At 39.0% G+C, this 23,476-nt stretch overlaps 1 protein-coding gene across 1 annotated transcript; it reads left to right on the top strand.

The window, feature by feature from the left end:
* Window positions 1-8,082: 8,082 nt before the first annotated feature.
* On the top strand, window positions 8,083-22,167 carry PTCHD3 (patched domain containing 3; the record flags this gene model as incomplete). Its single annotated transcript, XM_083379043.1, has 4 exons — window positions 8,083-8,838; window positions 16,071-16,192; window positions 18,752-18,897; window positions 20,645-22,167. The coding sequence occupies 4 exons, from the start codon at window positions 8,083-8,085 to the stop codon at window positions 22,165-22,167; spliced, it is 2,547 nt and encodes an 848-aa protein (XP_083235169.1).
* Window positions 22,168-23,476: the final 1,309 nt, after the last annotated feature.

The following is a 23,476-nucleotide window of genomic DNA, read 5'->3' as shown; positions in this document are numbered from 1 at the left end:
CAGGGCTCTGTTCTGGGCCCAGTGCTCTTCAATATCTTCATTAACGATTTGGATGAGGGGATAGATGGGGAACTCATCAAATTTGCAGATGACACCAAGCTGGCAGGAATAGCCAATACTCCAGAAGATAGGCTTAAAATACAGGAGGATCTGGACAGACTCGAACACTGGGCACTACCTAACAAAATGAAATTCAATGGTGAAAAAAGTAAGGTTCTACATTTAGGCAGGAAAAATCAAATGCACAGGTATAGGTGGTACCTTGCTCAATATTAGCAACTGTGAGAGGGATCTCGGAGTCCTAGTAGACAATCACTTCAATATGAGCCAGCAGTGTGCTGCAGCTGCCAAAAAAGCCAACACAGTGCTAGGCTGCATTAAAAGAGGGACAGAATCAAGATCAAGTGAAGTATTAATACCACTACAATGCTTTGGTAAGGCCACACCTGGAATAGTGCATCCAGTTTTGGTCACCACGATGTAAAAAAGATGTTGAGCCTCTAGAAAGCATAGAGAGAAGAGCAACAAAGATGATTGGGGGACTGGAGGCTAAAACATATAGGGAACGGTTGCTGGAATTGGGTATGTGTAGTTTAATGAAGAGAAGGACGAGGGGTGACATGATAGCAGTGTTCCAGTATCTCAGGGGCTGCCACAAAGAAGAGGGAGTCAAGCTATTCTCCAAAGCACCTGAAGGCAGGACAAGAAGCAATGGGTGGAAATTAAACAAGGACAAATCAACCTAGAACTAAGGAGAAATTTCCTGACAGTTAAAACAATTAATCAACCAGCCTCCAGAAGCTGTGACTGCTCCAGCACTGGAAGTTTTTAAGAAGACACTGGACAGCCATTTGTCTGAAATGGTATAGGTTTTCTTGCCTGAGCAGGGGGTTGGACTAGAACTAGATGACCTCCAAGGTCTCTTGCAACTTTATTATTATTATTAAAACTTTCTAAGGGCTGTTTCCATTTTGCAAAAGTGGATAAAAGGCAATGCCTCACTTAAATCAAGGGAGTCAAGCTATTCTCCAAAGCACCTGAAAGCAGGACAAGAAGCAATGGATGGAAACTAATCAAGAAGAAAGCAACCTAGAACTAAGAAGAAACTTCCTGACAGTTAGAACAATTAACCAGTGGAACAACCTGCCTCCAGAGGTGGTGAATGCTCCAAACCTGGAGGTTTTTAAGAAGAAACTGGACAGCCATTTGCCTGAAATGGTATAGGGTTTCCTGCCTGAGCAGGGTGTTGGACTAGATGACCTCCAAGGTCCCTTCCAACTTCTTCTTCTTCTTCTTCTTCTTCTTCTTCTTCTTCTTCTTCTTCTTCTTCTTCTTCTTCTTCTTATTCTTATTATTATTATTATTATTATTATTATTATTATTATTTATTTATTATTATTATTATTATTATTATTATTATTATTATTATTATTATTGGGCAGAGACAGAAGAGGATATAAAAGGAAGCAGGTTTGGCAGGAGAGAGGGGAAAAAAGATGCTGGAGAAAGAGTAAGAAAAGGCTTGTTCAGAGAAGCAGTGAGAGAGACAGAGAGAAAGGGCTTTGGGGGAGGTGTGTGAGTGTGAGAGGCAGAGAGGAAAGGCTTTTGGGGGAAGTGTGTGTGAGACAGAGGGGGGGCATTTGCAAATGAAGGGTGAGGAGAAAGAAAGAGGAGAGGGAGAGATGAAGCTGGGCCAACCAGCCATCTGACCATGAAGGTAGTGGTTCATATTAATAAATATTGATAAATTCATTATACATTTGTCAGTGTAAAGGGAAAGTAATTCAGCAAAGGAACCAAAACACCAGAGGGCAGGACAAGAAACAATGAATGGAAACTAATGAAGGAGAGAAGCAACCTCAAATTAAGGACAAACTTCCCAATAAGACAATTAACCAGTGGAACAGCTTGCTTTCAGAAGTTGTAAGCTTCATCACTGGAGGTTTTTAAGAAAAGACTGGATAGCCACCTCTCTGAAATGATATAGACTCTCCTGCTTGAGCAGATGGTTGGATTCGAAGACCTCCAAGATCCCTTCCAGCTCTATTTTGATTCCCTCAGCTAGGAAATGGAGCTCTGCCCCCTGAATTGGACATGACTGGACAGGGGAAATCTTTTTATTTTTTCACTTCTTTTATATTTTATACTTTATATATATATATCCATTTCTACTTAGAAATAACACCTACTATCTTATTTATTATTAACAAGGCTCCAGTACAGAGCACTATAGCCCAATCTTTTTATTTCCAATTGTAAACAAAGAATCTTAGTTCCCTGGGAACTATCAGAAGATTCAAAACCTCACTATTTCTACACTGTTCAAGGATTTTGTTCCTCCTCTGTGCATTCGCGTGGAACTATAATGCAGGAAGGATTTCAAACAAACCAGAACATGAAACTAGAATTTCATGAATTGGAATAATTTTTGAATGTATAGAAAACAGTACAGTGGGAGATAGATAAGAAAATTACCAACTTCCCCTTTTCATTAAAATTTCTTAACTATAAATGAAGGGACGCGGTGGATCAGTGGGTTAGGATGCTGAGCTTGTCGATCAGACAGTCGGCAGTTTGGTGGGTCGAATCCCGAGTGCCACGTAACAGAGTGAGCGCCTGTTACTCGTCCCAGCTTCCGCCAACCTAGCAGTTCGAAAGCACGTAAAAATGCAAGTTATTCTGAATCAAGCTGCTGTATTGTGATTGATCTCCTTGTTAAGACCCCTGTGGTCTATATAATCAGATGCCATCACTATTAACAGTCCTTTTCAGATAGCAGAACTCATGAAATACCTTGATCATCCAGAAATACCTTTATTTGCATGTAGAGTAGATCACAGCAGGTAAGGTGCGTTAGGATATTTGGACAGTATTCCAAGGTCAGAAGACGGTAATTACTCACAGTGTCTGCACGTGTGTCTGCCAGTTATGAAGGAGCACATGTGTGTCTCCCAGTTATGGAGGAAGAGAGCCTTGAGGGAGCAAGAAGAGGAAATAAATCATAGGGTAGGAGGGGGTCTGACTGCCCACATTGTAATTTCCCCAAAACAGCCACGTGGTGGCAGCACACTCCCCATCTGGTATTTCATAATACCACCATATAAATCATATAACGGTAGTTATTCAAATGCAAATACACGTTTGTAGATTGCTTGTTGTCATAAAACACCTGAGAGATATAAAAGATAAACCTGAGATATATAAGACATAAAAACTTGAGATATATAAGAAATAAACATGCATACATATTGCAATAATAGGAACTGCCATTATAGGCTTAAACTAATCTAGATTAAAGTTCAAATAACTTTTCTTCTTGGAGTCAGGAGCCAACCAGTAAAGGCGACGAATTCAGTCTTCAAGAGGCAAAGGCAAGACAAGTTCTGCGATGGTCTGATGAAAGTTTTTGGTGCCTTTCAATTCTTCAGCTTGATGGTCCTTAAACAGAACAAAGTCTCTGACTTGAAGATTGGGGTGAAGATGAGATCTTTGTGACTAGACTTTGTTGCTCCCCGCCATATTGCTCCCCGCCATAATTTGAAGCAGGGTTGGATAGAGGTAGTTGCTGTGGATTGCCTAGGAGTGGAACAGGATGCATAGCTGTATCGTGCTTGTCGCTATCGCATTCTGAGCACTTGACAAAAGCTTTACAATTTTTAGCAAAATGGTCATATGAGGCACAACACCTATAGCATATTCCAAGTTTTTGGAGAACCTCTTTCCGCTCTTGTATACTCATTGCTCTAAGCTCACAACATTTTCTAAGAGGGTGAGGTTTTTTGTGAATAGGACACTGACGATTAGGATCTTCATCCCCACCACCTGAATCACTCCATTGAGGAGGAGATGGTACAGGATGTGAGATGCCACCACCTGAATCACTCCATTGAAGAGGAGATGACACAGGAGGTGAGATGTCTGTTTTTCTTGTAGACACAGCTCCACATGAGTCTCTGTGTTGAGCTGCAGTGTTAACATACCTTGGTGGTGATAATGAAGCAGGCACACTGGACTGAGGGTATTTAATTTAATTTAATTTAATTTAATAATTTAATTTGTATACCGCCCTTCTCCCGAAGGACTCAGGGCGGTGAACAGGGCAATACACTATAAAAATAGAATACAAAAATTAAAAAGCCATTAAACATTATGCCCATAAAATTAATACATATTAAAATTAAAACTATTTATAAAAACCCAGCCCCATCCCATCAGACCAGGCTAGCTTGTTCGAAAAAGAAAGTTTTGAGATTGCGCCGGAAGGAGCGAAGGTCGGGGGCCATCCGAAGCTCAACCGGTAAGCAGTTCCAAAGGTCTGGCGCGCCCACAGAGAACGCTCTCCCCATGGGGGTCACCAATCGGCGTTCGCTCTCCCCCTGGGGGTCACCAATCAGCATTCTTTGATCGGCGGCACCCTGAGGAGGCCCTCTCTGTGGGAGCGCACTGGACGGAGGGAAGTTGACGCCGGCCGCAGGTGTTGCCGTAGGTAATCCGGCCCCATGCCATGAAGGGCTTTGTAAGTCATCACTAACACCTTGAACCTCACCTGGAGAGCAACTGGTAGCCAATGCAACTCGCGGAGCAAAGGTGTAACATGGGAGTATCGGGAAACTCCCATGTTGAAGCTGGGATCATGTCTTGTCCAGGTGTGTCTGCCGATGAACCTTGATGATGATGATGGAGCAGACACATTGGATTCAGGGTAGTTGAAGCTGGGGTCATTTCTCATCCAGGCGTGGTGGCTGATGAACCTGCAAAAACATGAGAATGGGGGGAAGGAAACATTATTGCGTAGTTTGTAGTCTGAGCCGTGCCGTGTCCAGTCCACCTGCAGGCCGTATGGCAATTTGGACACAACTGGATTGACACCGTGGGAGGAATCCAGGTAGGTCAGACCAGATAGACGTGGCTCTGTTTTTGCCAATTCTATTTCCATGAGGAGATCACTTAGTTTTTGAAGCATGTAATTGTCTTTGTCGCCTATCTTCGGAAAGTTTTGTAGTCTTTCGAATAAGGCATTTTCTAATGCTTCTGGGCTTCCGTAGGTTTGTTCAAGTCTTGCCCACGCAGCAGCAAAACCTGTGTCTGGGGAGTCAACATGTACTATTCTCAGTCCTTGAACACGATCTGCAGATCACTTAGGTTGTTTAAAGCATCCCTTCATTCTGTGGCTTTGCTATTTGGAGAGGATCTATGTTCACCGTATCACCTCTTTCTTACCCAGCCCTATAAATGGACTAATGATTAGAACATTTGTTTCTCAAAAACATGACTCTCAGCCTCTAGACTAGAGCAAGTGTTGAGCGAGGAGTGTGTGTGTGTGTGTGTGCGCGCACACACACAAGTAAGAGTAATAGTGAGTAGTTTCAGGATGCATTTTTTTTCTTAGCTCAGTCTTGGGGAAAAAGAGATATAGGTCATTTTCTCTCCCCCATAAAAGATTTTATTAAATATTTAATATCTTAAATGGTGGGGGGGGCTCTGAACAGCTACAAAGTTTCTTTCTTCCCCTTTTAAAATGCAATTGATACTTTCTTTCCTCAGTTTCCCCCAAGAGACAGTAAAACCAGGGGAAAGAATTAAATCCAGAGCAAAGAAGCCAGGCTTGATTTCCACTTCAGTGTTGCAGTTTCAAATCTGGAGCCCACAGATTAACAAACTATGGGAGGGGCTTCCCATCCTGACAGGCAGAAGCCGCCATGTTGGTCTTAGCTTTCCTCCTAACTGTGTGACATTCACATGAAATTGCAGATTTCAAAAGGTAGAGATACCCAAGATTTTGTCTAAAAGTAGAAATCAAATGCTGCCTTGATTCTCTGGGAAAGGAAAATCTGCCAACTTTCATGAATCTATTAATGGTATGTGTTATACCATACAAAGATAAAATGGCTTTTCTGCAATCCTTGCAGGCCTGTTACCTTAAAGCAGACATGTCAAACACAAGGCCCGGGGGCCGGATCCGGCCCGCGAAGTGGTTTCATGTGGTCTGCGAAGCCATCCTGGAAACAGTGAGGGAACGGCCCCCACTGCCTTGGCCCTGGCCCAGAGACCCTTCTTCTGCCTGAGACCCTCAGATCTGTCCCACTCTTGCCCAGGCCCCCATAGGCACCCTTGATGCCAATGATATAGAGCTGGCCACGCCCACCCAGTAGGCCATACGCACTCTAGCCACGCCCACCCAGTAGGCCACGCCCACCCAGCCCCCTGAGGGCAACCGCAATGCTGATGCGGCCCTCAATGAAATTGAGTTTGACACCCCTGCCTTAAAGGGTTGATAGGCTGTGGAGAAAGCACATTTTAGACACCCTGCAACGCAAAGGAGGAAAGCACATCAACATAGTTTGTGAAAGAACCCAATGAATATTCCAAGTAATTTTGTTCATTTGAATGAATTCCTCCCAATTTATTATTTTTAATTATCACCGAAACATAGAAAACCAACAGCAGAAAAGAACCTAGTAGTCCACTGAGTTTGTTGCTGCTGTTTTTGTTTTCTTTTTAATTAATTTACTTTATTTTTATTTTTTAATTTTTGTTGGCTGATGGACGTTTTTACTCCAAGTATGTTTAAACTAGGTCATTGATAATTGATCCACTACCTCCACTTGAAATTGGTTTCAAGTTTCCATTACTTTCTCTTTAAAGTTGCGTATTCAATACTCCCAGGAAGCCAGAAACACGTCACAGTATCTTTTGAGCAGAAAAGACCCCTACACCTCAGTGAACTTGAGTAAATAGATGGAATATCTTCAGTGTGGGAGGCAGATTTTTTTTTAATATAAAGAGAGGCAACTAGAGAGAGATAAAGGGGAAGGAATAAAAACTATTCATACTTGACATTTCATTATATTATTTAGGTCACTTATCACCTTTTAAACTATAACTTACCTACCCCAGTAGTGTGGTCTCCTCTTGGACCAGTGTAAGAAGTAGGCGTTGGACTTCTCCTCCTATGCCAACCATGCCAATTTCTTGGTTGCAGAGTAAATGAGCATTCATTTTTTTCAAAAGTACGTTCTCCGGGAAAATCGGGTAGTATATCTACCAAACAAATGCAGTTATGTTTAAGTATATTTAAATATATCTAATTGACCTGTTTAAACTCCTGGTATGGATAAAGCTATAGTTTTATTCAACTATGCTTATAAAACCTGCTTTTCTATCTGAATTTGTTGATTTAATTTTATTTTAATTTGTACATTGCACTGTTTTAATTTGCCCTGTAAACCGCCCTGAGTCCCTTGGGAAAAGGGCGGTATATAAATCTAAATAAATAAATAAATAAATAAATAAATTCTATACTCATTTCCTGCCATAAACACTATTTCCTTCTTCTGTGCCTTTTTTTCTGCTAAAAACTTTGGGATAGAGATTGCTTTTTGCACTATGTAAGGGTGTGTGCGTGTGTGAAAAAGCCACCTTGCAAAGATATAATTTTTTCTCCACTCTGAATACAAATAGTTTTGACAACAGAAGTGATATTTATATCATCATTTCTTAACTTTTATTTTTCTTTAGTATGGTAAATGTTTTTTAAAATATTTATCATATGAAAAATTAAAATTGCTGCATTTGATGCCACCTCACAAAATTGTTTGTATTTTAATGTTATATTATTTTGCACAGACTGACAAATCATCTTAATTTCACAGACCCCTGAAGGGGCCATGAGGGACACCCATGCTTCTTAGGACACATTTTAAGAAACCCTGGTTTGTACTGCATTACTCATAATTGTGATTGTCCTACAATCAGTGTCACTCATGTATGAATTTTTCCAGCAGGAATGGAGTCAAGGAGGAGTAGCAGTTAAGATTTCCTGCCTGGGGAATTTAAACATATATGGTATTTGTACAAGAACCACCTAAGCAAGGAGCAGAGAAGGCTACAGGTTCCTTCTTCAAAGGGCCAACTTCCTCGCTCAGGAATCCGCCCCGCGTATTCACGAGCGCGGGGGCAGCCGCGCCAAGTGGAATGCGCTCCGGTCCTGCGAATAACGGTCGCTCAGCCAGAGAGCCGGAGAAAACACCGAGGCGCGGAAGCGATCGCGCCTGGCCCTGGGACGAGAAGACCAAAGGGGAGATGGCGATTCGCTACTGCCGCACCGACTGCTTGCAGGAGCCCCTCTCACGCGCCCTCCGCGCCTTAGGTGCCTCCGTGGGCACCTACCCGTGGCCTTATCTCCTGGTGCCTTTGGTGCTTTCGGGCGCCCTGTCAGCGGGCTTCATCTTCCTACCCAGCCGCCAACCGAACGACCTGGAGGAGCAATTCACGCCCGTAGAAGGCCCCGCCAAAATCGAGCGTAGTTTCGTGCAGAAGTACTTCCGCACCGACGACGCCAATAATTTCTCTGCGGAGAGACTGAGCACTGAGGGCGCTTATGCCAGTTTAATCGCGGTGGCGGCCCGACGCCGCGACTCGCTACTGACTCGGGCGGCTTTTGCCGAGCTGTTGAAAATAGACAAGGCGGTGCGCGGCATCCAGGCGGCGGGGCTGTCCTACGACAGTCTTTGCGCGCGAAGCTTTGGCTACTGCGTCAGCCCCAACCCACTCCTGAGCATCGTCCAGGATAACCCGGGTAACATCGAGCTGTTACTGCCCAATTTAACCTTCCCGGTCTTCCGCGACCGGGTGTTCCTGGGCTTCTCCCTGGGGGGCGTCACGCTGGGCTCGGGCAACGAGCCTGCGCGCCCTCTTCTCGAGGCCCGAGCAATGCGACTCATCTACTTCCTGCAGGAGAATGACCCGTCAAAACGGGAGGCCAGCAACCTCTGGTTGGAAGCCTTTCTGCAGCGTATCCCCTTAATAGTGGGCGCCCTGAACCTTACCGTTCTTAAGGTATGGCTGAATTAGGAAATGTTATTTTCAACATTCCCTCCTTACGTTTTAAATGAAACCTACGTATCTTTTGAGTATAGGCAGGTTATGAAAAACACTAATAATTCCACTAATAAATCCTTGCAAATCTCCCTGCCTACAGTATCACTTTAATACAACAGTTTTGTAAACTTCTCACCTCTGTGTTTGAGGATCTCTCCTCAGTCTCTTGCAAAGTTTTTTGTTCTCTCCAGCCATTCACTTGACTTGCTTTGACCTATTCACTTTTTCTTTATGTTTTTATAGTTTAATTTATTGTCCCTGTATAATTAAATCATCTCAATACCCGTTTCTTTAAAGCTGGTTGCTTGGAGAGCAACTTTTCATACTCATAGGAATGTTACTTACAAAATAGTAAAGAGATGTAAAGTAATAGTAAAGAGAATGTTGTTTATCCAAATAGTAAAGAGATGTAGACTGCTTCTCCTTCAAAAGAAGACAAGACTTCCACTCTTGATATACATGATCAATATATGAATTTTTATCAAAGCATTCCTGATAAGTGGTACTAGTACTTCACATGATCATGATTCTATTCCTCTGTTAATGCATCCTAGGATTGTATTGGCTGTTTTGGCTGCTGCTGCACATTGCTGGCTCAAATTTAAATGACTGCCCAATAAGACTCCAAGATCCCTCTCGCAGTTACTGCTATTCAGCCAGGTTTCACCTAATGTATACCTGTACTTTTGGTTTTTCTTTCCTAGGTGTGAGACGCTACTTTTCTCTATCCTGAATTTCACTTTGTTGGATAGGGCCCAGTATTCAAGTCTGTCAAGATCCAGATGGATCTTGAGCCTATCATCTGGGGTGTTGGCTATTCCTGCCAGCCTAATGTCATATGCAGATTAATTACTTCCTCTTCAATTCTCTCATCTAAATCGTTTATGAAGATATTGAAGAGTACAGGGCCAAAAATGGAGCCTTGGGGTACTCCACTACTTACTTTCCTCCATGTAGATGTAGTTCCAATAAGGACTACATGCTGAGTGCAATTTGTCAAATGCATCTGGTGGTGATGCTGTCTATTCCACATTTTTTTAGCTTATCAAGAAAGAGATTTGGTCTATTTCATCAAATGCCTTACTGAAATCCAAGCATACTTTGACTACTGCATTTTGCTGGTCCAGTAATTTAGTCACTGTCAAAGAATGAAATAAGATTTGTTTGGCATGATCTGTTTTTACAAATGCATGTTGGCTTCTGGTTATAACTTTGCTTGCTTCTAGGTTTCCACAGAACTGTTACTTGATTATATTTTCCAGGATCTTTCCAGGTACTGATGTCAGGCTGATTGATCTGTAGTTTTCTAGATCTGTTTTACCCTATCATATGCTTCGTCTAAACTTTCTCACATTCATACATTTCTCAGTGAATCGTTGAAAGCCAACATCTGAACATCTCTTGACTGACCTAATGCTATACAGCACGGTTGTCAAACTCATCGCGTCACCTGACGTGTGGTGACAAGCAACAGGGAGAAAGCAGAACTATTTAACTCGTTTTTTGCATCTGTCTTTACACAAAGGGAAAAAACAGTCCAACCTACCAAAACCAGTGCCATAAAAAACAGAATAGAAACACAAGATAGGCAAGAAAATGGTAAGTGAGCACCTGTCCAGCCTAGATGAGTTCAAATCACCAGGACCAGATGGATTACACCCCAAGGTTCTCAAGGAACTGGCAGACGTGATCTCAGAACCACTGAACTATATTTTTCAAAGATCCTGGAGCACTGGGGAACTACCAGAGGACTGGAAGAGAGCTGATGTAGTTCCCATCTTCAAAAAAGGGAAAAAAATAGATCCAGGAAATTACAGACCTATCAGCCTGACCTCAATACCTGGGAAGATTCTGGAAAAGATAATCAAACAACAAATCAGCAAACACCTTGATGCAAACAAAGTTATCACTAAAAGCCAACATGGGTTTGTCAAAAACAGATCATGCCAGACAAATCTTATTGCATTCTTTGACCAAGTGACAAAACTAGTGGACCAGAGGAATGCTGTAGATATAATTTACTTGGACTTCAGTAAGGCATTTGATAAAGTAGATCACAACCTACTACTTGAGAAGATAGAAAAATGTGGGTTAGATAGCATCACCACCAGATGGATTCGTAGCTGGCTGACAGGCCGTACTCAGCATGTGATCCTCAATGGAACTGCATCTATATGGAAGGAAGTGTGTAGTGGGGTGCCCCAGGGCTCTGTTCTGGGCCCAGTGCTCTTCAACATCTTCATCAACGATTTGGATGAGGGGATAGATGGGGAACTCATCAAATTTGCAGACGACACCAAGCTGGCAGGAATAGCCAATACTCCAGAAGATAGCCTTAAGATACAGGAGGATCTGGACAGACTCGAACACTGGGCACTATCTAACAAAGTGAAATTCAATGGTGAAAAAAGTAAGGTTCTACATTTAGGCAGGAAAAATCAAGTGTACAGGTATAGTATAGGTGGTACCTTGCTCAATAGTAGCAACTGTGAGAGAGATCTCGGAGTCCTAGTGGACAATCACTTAAATATGAGCCAGCAGTGTGCTGCAGCTGCCAAAAAAGCCAACACAGTGCTAGGCTGCATTAACAGAGGGATAGAATCAAGATCAAGTGAAGTACTAATACCACTTTACAATGCCTTGGTAAGGCCACACCTGGAATAGTGCATCCAGTTTTGGTCACCACGATGTAAAAAAGATGTCGAGACTCTAGAAAGAGTACAGAGAAGAGCAACAAAGATGAGGGGGACTGGAGGCTAAAACATATATGGAACGGTTGCTGGAATTGGATATGTCTAGTTTAATGAAGAGAAGGATGAAGGGGGACATGATAGCACTGTTCCAATATCTCAGGGGCTGCCAGAAAGAAGAGGGAGTCAAGCTATTCTCCAAAGCACCTGAAAGCAGGACAAGAAGCAACGGATGGAAACTAGTCAAGGAGAGAAGCAACCTAGAACTAAGGAGAAACTTCCTGACAGTTAGAACAAAGAACCAGTGGAACAACCTGCCTGCAGAAGTGGTGAATGCTCCAATATTGGAAGTTTTTAAGAAGAGACTGGCCAGCCATTTGTCTGAAATGGTATAGGGTTTCCTGCCTGATCGGGGTTGGACTAGATGACCTCCAAGGTCTCTTCCAACTTCTTCTTCTTCTTCTTCTTCATTATTATTATTATTATTATTATTATTATTATTATTATTATTGTGACTTTTTTTGCATTGCTGGAGCTGGGGTGGGCACGGCCTCCACATGATTCAACCAGCGTGGCCAGCAGTTTGACACCCCTGCTACAGAGGGACGATTACAGCAGTCTTCCAATTATCAAATACAGCTGAAGTCTTTACACAGCTACTTTATCAACAGCTACTATTTAACTTACATATAGTAGGCAGAAGCAATAGGGAGGGAGGAAGAAACAAAAGCCGCAACTAAGACAAAAACAACATAGGCCAGAAATATAACCCAAGTAAGAATCTCAGACAAGACTCTCCCCTTCCAGTTTTCCCAAAGAGATAAGAAGGGAAGAGGAAAGCTCATTGAGATTTGCAAACATGATGTCAACCCTTCAACTTAACTACACTAGGACATCAAAGTCATGCTAATGTTATTTTTATTACAAGGGTATAGTAACAGAATATTGCATATCTGAACGTCCCCAGACTTCTGCCCATCATATCAAGCAAAATCTGGATAAAAGTACTTAAAGCTGTTGTTTGCAATGAAAGAGTCTAAGTATTTACATTCCTATCTCATTAAAGTCAATCAGTTGTTATTCTTGTCCCAAATGCCAAGGAGTACCAGTTCCTACAATCCCACTTTTGTGCAGCCCAATGATAATTCCAAACTACAGACCTGTGAGGGAGTCCTTCTGCAGAAGACAGAAATGGTTCTAAGTACATACATTACTGTATCATCAAAGTATTCAGTACATTACAGCACAGTGTTCAGTCTGTTTGGAAAGTAAATGCAGATTCAATGGCAGTGTAACATCCTTTAGAAAAATGCTCAGGAATAGTAAAAAAAAATGAAAAGAAACAATTTATAACCACTACATTCTGTAAGCAACCTTATTTATGTCTAAACATTTGTGCAGTCATCATCTAAGCCTACAATCTTAGTATTTTTTTTAACATTCTTACATTTATGAAGTCCTTTTTATTCATCTTTTTAATGAACTGTTTTTCATTCAGAATCTCATCATTTCTGCATCCTCTATCTTTCTCAATCTTCTATCATAAATGATCAAATCAGTTATGTTTTTAATGTATATTGCAAGTGTTGTTTAATGGCTAAAATGTTGGACTAGATGAGGGAAGGCCTAAAATATTGTCTACCCTCAGTTATGAAAGCTCACTGAGTAACTGGGCTAGCCATTTTCTCCTAGCCCTGTGGTGGCAAACCTATGGCCCTATGCCCACAGAGCTCTCTGTGGGCACGCATGCCATCACCCCAGTTCTAGGCCTTCAGCTGGGTTTTATAAAACCTTTTCGCTTTAGGCCTGTGCCGCCATGTGCAAAAAAAAGGTTCAATCAATCAATTTCAACTTTTCTCAGGGAAAAAAAAGTTCTTGCAAAGTTGGAATTGATTGAACTTTATAGTCCCATCCAGTCTGCCATTACCACCGCAGCCATGCCCACCCAGTTGGCCACACCCACCCAATGGGCCACACCCACCTGGCACCAGACGATACATAAGTGGGTTTTGGGTTGCTGTTTGGGCATTCGATCTCTAAAAGGTTCGCCATCACTGTCCTAGCCTAAGCTGTCACACTGGATTGTTGATGCAGAGAAAAATAAGACTGAGTGCTATGTTTGCCATCTTGAACTCCTGAATAAAATAAGGATGTGTATGCATGAAAACTCATACAGATAGTCCTCAAATTATGACTGTTCATTTAAAAAGATTAGAAGTTACAACAGATTTTGAAAAAGTGACATGATCTGTCCTCAAACGTATATCTGTCACATCACACACATCCCAGAATCACGTGATCACAATTCAGGTACTTTTTAACCTACTCGAATTTACAATGGTTGCAGCATCTTGTGGTCACATAATTGCAATTTAATGACTATGAGATCCACTTAACAACCATCTGATTCACTTAATCACTGTGGTTGTTTACCTCTACAAGAAAATGGTCATAAAATTAGGTCCAATCATGTGATGACTCACTTAACAACTGCATCACTTACCACTACCAATTCTAGTCCCACTGTGGTCATAAGTTGAGGAGTATCTGTATGCTTAAACCATATTTTCCAAATGAGCTTTTTTTTCTAAGCAGATATTTACCAGTCACCATCCCCATTCATTCTTAGATTTCCAAAGGGTCTAATCATTTCTTTTGTGTTTTCTTTTCTTCACCAATGCCATTTAAGAGAATACAATTTTCCCCAATACGTTAACTCAGAGTGTCATCCAATATTTACTAATGTCTGCTCCAAATACATTTTCACTATTTGCTAGAGCATAAATATAGCTGTCATGTGTGCACAATAATCTGTTCATATTTTCTGATGTAAAAGTTATCTCTTTTATTCATAATTAAATCTATATCGTTACTATACAGCAACTTCATTTATCAGCTTCATTTTGCAGGATTAAACTATCCTCATCTATTGTACCCTTCTTTTTCTTGGTTTCACAAACATATATTACTTTTCTTACCATTGTTTCACTGTTAATTCACAGATATACTTATTCATGGGCATATTTATTTATCTTACATTCCAAATCACAATCTTTTAATATGGCCATCCCCAAGTATGCCTATGGATATTGACTTCTACTGTCCATCATAGTTTTGGTCACTTGAGGCATTCACACAGTATTTTTTAGTATTATGGAGAAGGCATAGAGTAGATCACCATTCTAATTACATGCAATCAGTCCCTGCTAGTGGAATGGAAATTACTAGCCAATTTTTATCATATTTGATCCTTAACTCTGTGAAACCCATGGTTTTTTCTCAAGTAAGTTCATATTTTCTGCAAGCTGGGAACACTAATTTAGAGACTGTTTAGTGATTCAGCATACATGCCACTAACTAAGAAAGCATGCTAAATGCATACTCAGGAAATGAGGCAATATCCAAATGTTTTAAATATTACAGTATTACAGGCATTTTTGGTATATAATTTTACAGGTAGACCTCAACTTAATGATCATTTGTTCAGCAACCATTTGAAGATAAAACAGAGATGAAGAAGAGATGGACTCTGACACCCCCACAATCACAGGATTGTGATCTTATGATCAGTTGCCATGCCCTACAATCATGTGATTGTCATTTGTGACCTTCTCTTCTGGCTTCTCTAGAAAATCAATGGGGAAGCAGACTGGAAAGTAGTTTGGTAAGACTTTCCCATCACACACCCTTACCAGCTCTTCTGCTTCTGTGCCACATTGGCCACTCGGACACCCTTGTGCAACCTTGCCATTACTCCCTTTCAGACTCCCTGAGTCTTCCTGTGCCACCCTTGGGCACCCTCTTTAACTCTTGCCATGCCTTCTATACACCGTTCACACCTTACTGGATGGAGCCTTGCCATCCCTTGCTCACATCTCTGTACATTCTTATACACCTTCTCCAAGTCTTGCCACATCTGCCTTGTATACTTTTTCTGACCCTTGCTACTCCTTCCACTCATCCTTCCTAGCCTTGCTGCACACTTGGTTTACTCTTGCACAGTGTTCCCAAGGCACCTCTCTTGCGCCCTTGTATGCCCTCCCCAACCCTTGCTGTGCCCCTCTTAATACCCTAATGCAGTCTCCCCCAATTTTGCCATACCTTGCTTGCACCCTCCCTGAGCCTTCCCCCATGCAACCCCAACCCAGCAGCAGCCACTTACCTGGCTCCAAGCTACTTGGGACTTGCTACTTCCTGTCAGCTTTCCCCGTTGACTTGGTGCCCCCTGCCATCTAATAGGATTTGGTTAACGATAGCAGCCAAGATGCTTTACAATCTCATCGCTTCCAGTTCCAGTTGCTGTTGTAAGTCAAGGACTATTTGTAAAAATTTCCATTAACTAGTCTTTAATATATGTTAAAACATACAAAACTGGATAATAATGAAATATATTTTTATCTCAGCCTATTTTTAAATAGATAATTAAAATACATTTTAAGGTAAAATAATTGAAAGATTATCTTCTTCCTTCTCTCTCTCCTTCCCCCTTTAACCTGGCAGGTAGCTTATTTTTCCTCACAGTCAAGACAGAATGAACTTGAAAATCTTGCTAAGGGTGTGATCCCATTGGTCTCCATCGCATATCTTTTAACAATAGCATTCTCAATTATTTCATGTACAAGGTAAATTGTTCCTCTCATCCGTTCTTATTATCTAATGTTATATATTTTTCTTATAGAATAAAAAGTTTTAATACTCTTAAAAAGTCTATCTACACACCAACATACACACGTGGTGAAGTAGGCAGCAAATAAATGTAACAAATAAATAAGTATATACATACATTAAATTATATTACTATAATCAGGTATATAAAAAAGGAAATACAAAAACTATCACTTTGTACTTGTTTTGGGAGAAAAGAATGTACTTTCCATTAACATTTTTCAATTGTACAGGTAGACGTACAATAATTGAGCCTGGAATTATAGACATAAGATAAGGCATCACTTGACCAACGCCCCCCCCCCTTTTTTTTGTTTTACATTTTTTGCTGCAGTAATTAAGCGAACATCGTATTCATTAAGTGAACATGGTAGTTGTTAAGCAAATGCTGCAATTATTAAACAAATCAGTTTTCCCAATTAGGGTTTTTTTTTTGCCTGAAACTGGAAATAAACATTGGAAACCAGGAAAACATGTTGTAAATTGCAGTCACATGACTGCAGAATGTTACAAACAGCCATAAAGATGAGCTGTTGCTAAGTTCCCAAAATGCAATCATGTGAGTGCAGGGGCGGATGCGCTATCATAATTTTAAAACAGGTCATAAATATTTTTGGAGATCCCTCATAACTCTGAATGGTCATTAAGTGACAAGTTGTAAGTCAAGAACTATCTGCATGGCTAATAAAAAATGTCCTGCCAGTATAATCTAATCTACAGCATGACTACTTAAAAATAAAGTCATTCAGAAATAGGATTAAATATACAGGTAGTCCTCAACGTATTTGTTTTTATTTTATTGTAATTCCATTTATATCCCGCCCTTCTCCGAAGACTCAGGGCGGCTTACAAGCTTAGCAGTAGCCTTCATTCTATGACCACAATTGAGCCCAAAATTTATGTTGCTGAGTGAGAAATTTGTTAAATTGAGTTTTGCCCATTTTATGACTTTTCTTGCTACATTTGCTAAGTGAATCACTGCAGTTGTTAAATTAGTAACATGGTGGCTAAGTGAATCTGATTTCCCCATTGACTTTGGCTGTCAGAAGGTCGCAAAAGGTGATCACATGACCCCAGGATATTGCAACTGTCATAAATTTAAATATATAAATTTAAATAATAATAATAATATATATACTGTAAATTTAAATAATAATAATAAATGTGAGTCAGTTGTCAAGCATCCGAATATAAATCACGTGACCATAGGATGCTGCAAGGGTCATAAGTGTGAAAAATTATCATAAGCCATTTTTTCCATTGTCGTAACTTTGAAAGGTCACTATTGTAAGCTATTGTAAATCAAGGATTACTATAACTTATTCCCAAGGAACTATATAGGATGCAGCCTTAAGAGTACGTAATTCTTTTTCCTCTAAAGGCTTACATTATTCCCCAATATTGTCTATAATTATAAACAATAGGACTGCATCAATTGATGCAATTACTGCATGACCAGCCCTAGTTTGTCTGTTAATTAGCAGATGTACGTATTAGAAACAGGCAGACAAATTAAGCACATGCAGATATGGTATATTTGCCTTTCCATAATCCTAGCCTGTCCCAACCCCAAGGAATGGGATCATAGTTCTTTTCTTAGATTTCTAGCCAGATTATGCAAGTGACATTTATTTAGCCAGAATATGATGTGACATTAAGTAATGAATGAAAAAGGCAGGCACTGAAGGAAACTGCCAGCCCCACTAGGTACAATAAATCAAGAAATGTTATGAAGATAAAAAAATACGTTATGGTGAAGGTAAAAATTATGTTTGCTAAAGTAACAGAAAGTTGCAAATCTGATTACAAACACAGTTTTTATCTTATTTTGTTTCTGTTTACACAGTGCCCTTAAAAAGAATGTGTTTCCCCAAAAAATGTCATGCCATTAACACTTATTTAGTGGTCTTTTGGATCTTCCCTCTCTCTTTCATATAATGTGAGTCAAAAGAAGAACTTCCAGTTCATCTTTTGGGACAAAAATGTAATTATTTTACATTTCCCCACAAGAATTTGCTTTTGGAATTATTACAGATGGGTGAAATATATATTGTCACCACAGTTCTACACAGATATGCTTAAACGTTGGCCCCATTAAAATTAATGTTGTTTGGTCCTAAATATATACCGATATTTTTGAATGTAGTCAGCCGGCACTTCCTCTTATCAAGAGAACAGTGGATGTAAATAAGTTGGCTTTACCGCAAACCTATGTGAAATGTGAGATTGTGTGAATTCCATGCATGGAAATAATGTCAGAAATACATTTCCTGTGAGTTCATGATCAGAATTATAAATAATTGAATATTTTCATTACTTTAAGCAACTTGATATATTTTTGAGAATATAAGTTTCCATTTCTAAAATTAAGTATATATTTGTTTATATAAGTTCTACACATTTTCTTTAATATTTAATGCCTGCATGTGAGTTCTCTGTTCAGTTTGGGAGATGTTAGAAATACAGAATGAAATTCAGAATCTACAGTGCTCAACTGTTCTCCATCCTTTTTATAGGCTAGATTGTGTCCGAACAAAACTCTGGGTTGCATTTTTTGGAGTTTTTTCAGCAGGCTTATCTGTTATCAGCAGTTTTGGATTATTGCTGTTTTATGGGGTCCCATTTGTCATCACTGCTGCAAATTCACCATTTCTCATACTTGGTAGGTAATAAATGTATATCTTCCTTTGAGTTTTCAACACGTATGAACTAGAATTTTCATCCCTCCCAATTATATTTCTCCTTAGTTCTGATAGCTATTCTAGATTTCTCTGTAGTTCTTTCTAAAGATTGTCCTAAGGTTACAGTCTTATATGTGAAATATTTTTCCCTGACATAATATAATCCTTTTTGAGCTCAATTGTATATACTTCTATGACCATCTCAGTGTGAGGTGACTGTTACTCATGAATTCTACCACACTGGTGATTTCTTTCTTTTCTTTTCTTTTTAATTTGTCTACCACAAAGTCTGACAAACTGGTCTTTTTCTCATCTGTATCATTAATATTTAATTCTGTCCATACCATTTCCACCTTCATTATCCATTTACTTTGTGTTTTTTTCTTTCCCTACTTTTCACTATTGAATTAGATTTTTTTCTTCAGTAACAAATTGTATTCAGATTAGATATATATGTAGATTGCCTTCTATTCAAATAGTATATTCAAAAGGACTTTATGATACTATGTGTACCCAGGTGTAATTTGTAATTTTTCTTGAACTGTGGCTTCAGTATATTTCAGGGTTCAAGAAGATAAAGGCAAACAGAAATAAGTGCATAATCCAGAATAAAAAATATATTGTATTGCATTTGTATTTATTTATATCGCTTAAATAGTTATATAATTACTTTGTATATGTTTATTAATTTCAATAGTTAGTTATGTCATCACAAAAATTACAAGTCAATGACAGCTAGAGGGAAAAACGGTTGCCTCACCTAAATCTGATCAGTAGTATGCATAAATAGAACTGTAGATTACGAAACCCTCATCTAGTCTTTTTGATTCTTTGCAAAATATAGAACAATAATTATTTTGGCTTTATTTATATATTGCTTTGAAAACTAGGTATAAATAAAATTAAAATATTTATTCAGTTTCTCTGATACTTTTCCGTTTCACACAAATGAACTGAATCCGTTTTGCTATTCTCAAATTCAGTTTCATCACATATTTATCCTGGTATTGTCTTGGTAACATACAAATTGTTTGGCATCTCAGTATTTGAGAAGCATTGCTGCCTGTTTATATAGGTAGTCCTCGACTTACAACATTTAGTGACCATTTGAAGTTACAACGGCACTGAAAAAAAGTGATCTGTGATCATTTTTCACACTTATGCAGCATCCCCCATGGTCACGTGATCAAAAATTCAGATGCTTGGCAGCTGGTTCATATTTACGATAGTTGCAGTGTCCTCGAGTCATGTGGTCACCTTTTGTGCCCTTCTGATGAGCAAAGTCAACCGGGAATCCAGATCTGCTTAACAAGCATGTTACTAACTTAACAACTGCAGTGATTCACTTAACAACTGTGGCATAAAATGGAGCAAAATTCACTTAACAAATGTCTCACTTAGCAACAGAAATTTGGGGCTCTGTTCTGGTGGTAAGTCAAGGACTACCTGTACTTTTCTGGGCATTGTTTTTGTCTGTAGCGCATGACGGCATACAAATGGGAGACAGGACCTTCTTGGGTATGAAATATTTTCCTCCCTATAACTAGACAGCCACTCAGGTTGTTTTCCTTCCTGCACCAAGTGAAAATACTGGAGCTGTTGAATTGATCTCAGACAGGTTGGTGTATTTGTTATCTTAAAAAATATGAGTTGCTAATCATGTTCCTTGTGTAATTTGCTTTTTTTAATGTCATGTGAAAACTGAATCCTCTTTTTACCATTTTCCAGGAATTGGTGTAGATGATATGTTCATCCTAGTATCCTGTTGGCAGCATACAAAAGTAAAGGATAGTGTCAAAGACCGCATGGCTAACACTTATTCAGAAGCAGCTGTATCAGTTACTATCACAACTATGACAGATGTTTTAGCTTTCTACATTGGAATTGCAACTTCCTTTCCATCAATTAGATCATTTTGTATCTATACAGGAACAGCTTTCATTTTTTGCTATGTATACAACCTGACGTTTCTTGGGGCTGTTCTAGCTCTAAATGGTAGAAGAGAAAAAAGTAACAGGCATTGGCTGACATTCATGAAAGTGTTTTCGGAGCCCCAAGATTCCCGGGGCCGTATGTATAACCGATGTTGCACAGGAGGACTTTATGATGAAACTACTGGAACTGAGATTGAACATCCCATGAATTTTTTCTTCAGAAAGTATTATGGTCCTTTTCTTATGTACAGCTGGACTAAGGTGTTTGTGGTATTGCTATATTTCACATACCTAGGAACTAGTTTATTTGGATGCTTTGCACTTCAAGAGGGTATAGATCTTCGAAATGTAGCAACAGATGATTCTTATATCATTCCATATTACAACTTTGAAGATGAATATTTTTCAACATATGGTATAAGGGTTATGGTAATAGTTACTAAAAGTATAATGTATTGGAATCCACCTGTTCGTGCAGAGCTTGAGAAGTGTATGAAATCTTTAGAACATTCATACTATGTCGAAAAGAATTTTTCAGAGTCGTGGCTGAGAATTTATGAAAATGTTGCTAAAAAAATGTCTCTAGATTTAAATGATCATGATGTATTCATTGAAAATTTACCTGCTCTATTCAGAGAAAATTTTAATTCTCGGTGGAATATTAATATTAGTGCAAAAGAAATAATAGCTTCTCGTTTCTTTATACAGACTGTAAATGTTAAAAATTCAGTGGATGAGAAAAATCTTTTAAAGCAGCTAAGACATATTGCTAAAAAATGTAAGATACCATTAATGGTTTATCATCCAGCTTTTATACACTTTGACCAGTATCTTGTTATAAATCGGAATACCATTCAAAATGTTCTGATTGCAGCTGGAGCTATGCTAGTTATTTCTTTGCTGCTGATTCCCAGTCCTGTTTGCTCTTTGTGGGTAACTTTTACTATTGGCTCTGTGATTGTAGGTGTGTCTGGTTACATGGCCTTCTGGCATGTGAATCTTGATTCCATATCTATGATCAATCTTGTTATTTGCATAGGATTTTCTGTAGACTATTCTGCTCATATATCTTATGCCTATGTTTCCAATAGTGAAATCAGTGCAAATGAAAAGGCAATAAATGCTCTTTTCCACCTTGGTTACCCAGTTCTGCAAGCATCTGCCTCTACCCTTGTAGGAGTTTCCATTCTCTCTATGGCAACCACATATGTCTTTAGAACTTGCTTTAAGATAATGTTTCTTGTTATTACATTTGGGACTCTTCATGGTCTCGTGTTCATCCCTGTGTTTTTAACATTTTTTAGTTATTGTACTTGATTTTCAAATAGATAACAACCCAAACAGTGGCCAATTCTATGAAAATTACTCAGTGTAATAAGAAACCTGTTTTAAATGAAATTTAAAATTTCTCCCATTTCAGGAAGATCAAATTGCTCGTAATGTTTTTATGAATTGTTCTACAGTAATCAGAAGAAATGGACAGATAAAGCCTATTTTACAATAAGCTATTCAAGATTTATTAGAACAGTTCTTAGGGATATACATTTAGGCATGGTGTAGTACAGTTATGATTAATGTAAAGAGGGATCAGGATTATTCAGATGCTGATAAAATGAAACCATTCTATTTTAATGCCATGTGGTGGTGATTGCCGCAAAGTACACGTGGAAGAATGCAATTAAGTACAAAAAGAAGTGTGGAATCGCTGGCTGTATTATGATCATAAGGCATGGCAAATCAGATTTGTAAAGAATCTGGATCCATTTGATATTGAGGTAAGGCTTTCTGAATAGGGGGAGTTTATATTGTAAGTTTTGTCACTTCATATTTCATGCCCATCAATAATTGGAAGAGGACAAACAGGCCATATTCTAGCAACAAAACAAGCCTAGATTTATTGCAAATATTAGTAACAGCTGCAAACTACCCATGTGCTGTATTATAGTTTCCAGGTAATCAAAACTTCTGGATCATCTAAAGTAAATCCATTCGTTCTTTTAAATTTCTCTATGCAGCTTGTCTTGGCTGAACGAAGCATTGTACCATATTTAGATAATATGGTAACTCCAATTGAATCACAAATGTATAGTTTATAGCTATGGAAATTGCAAGGTGGGACTTTCAGATGCATTTATAGGTAATTCTATTGTATCCAGATTTGTTATATTATTCCAATATGTTCTATGTACAAAACAGCTGTTAGAAATATCGGCAAGCATCATAGATTTGATATATGTTGAAGATACTGTATTTAGATTAAAAATACCCTATGCAAAATAAAGCCTAATATCTATAGAATAAAATTTTACATGAATCTAAAAACTGAGGTACACTATTCAGACCTTCATGATAAAATTCATTTTGTTATTTATTTCATTGATATCTGGATTTTCCTCATCCTCTTTTCAAAGGGAATATTAGCTATCTAAATATAAATATCACTAAATTGTACTGTGGGATAAAGAATTAATTGGAGCAAATTAATCTTTAGCTGATGTTTTAGCTTCCCCCCCAATATTACATGTGCTCACAGTTCCTATTTAAATATGATTTTGATAATGGAGGTCTGATTCTTCATTACTAAAATACTTTGCATACTAATAATGACTCCACTTCAGCAAAAGTT

The sequence above is a fragment of the Vipera ursinii genome (assembly GCF_947247035.1).
Source record: "Vipera ursinii genome assembly, chromosome: Z".
Classification (NCBI taxonomy): domain Eukaryota; kingdom Metazoa; phylum Chordata; class Lepidosauria; order Squamata; family Viperidae; genus Vipera; species Vipera ursinii.
The sequence above is the reverse complement of the archived record's forward strand: the minus strand, read 5'-3'. Positions and strand labels throughout refer to the sequence as shown.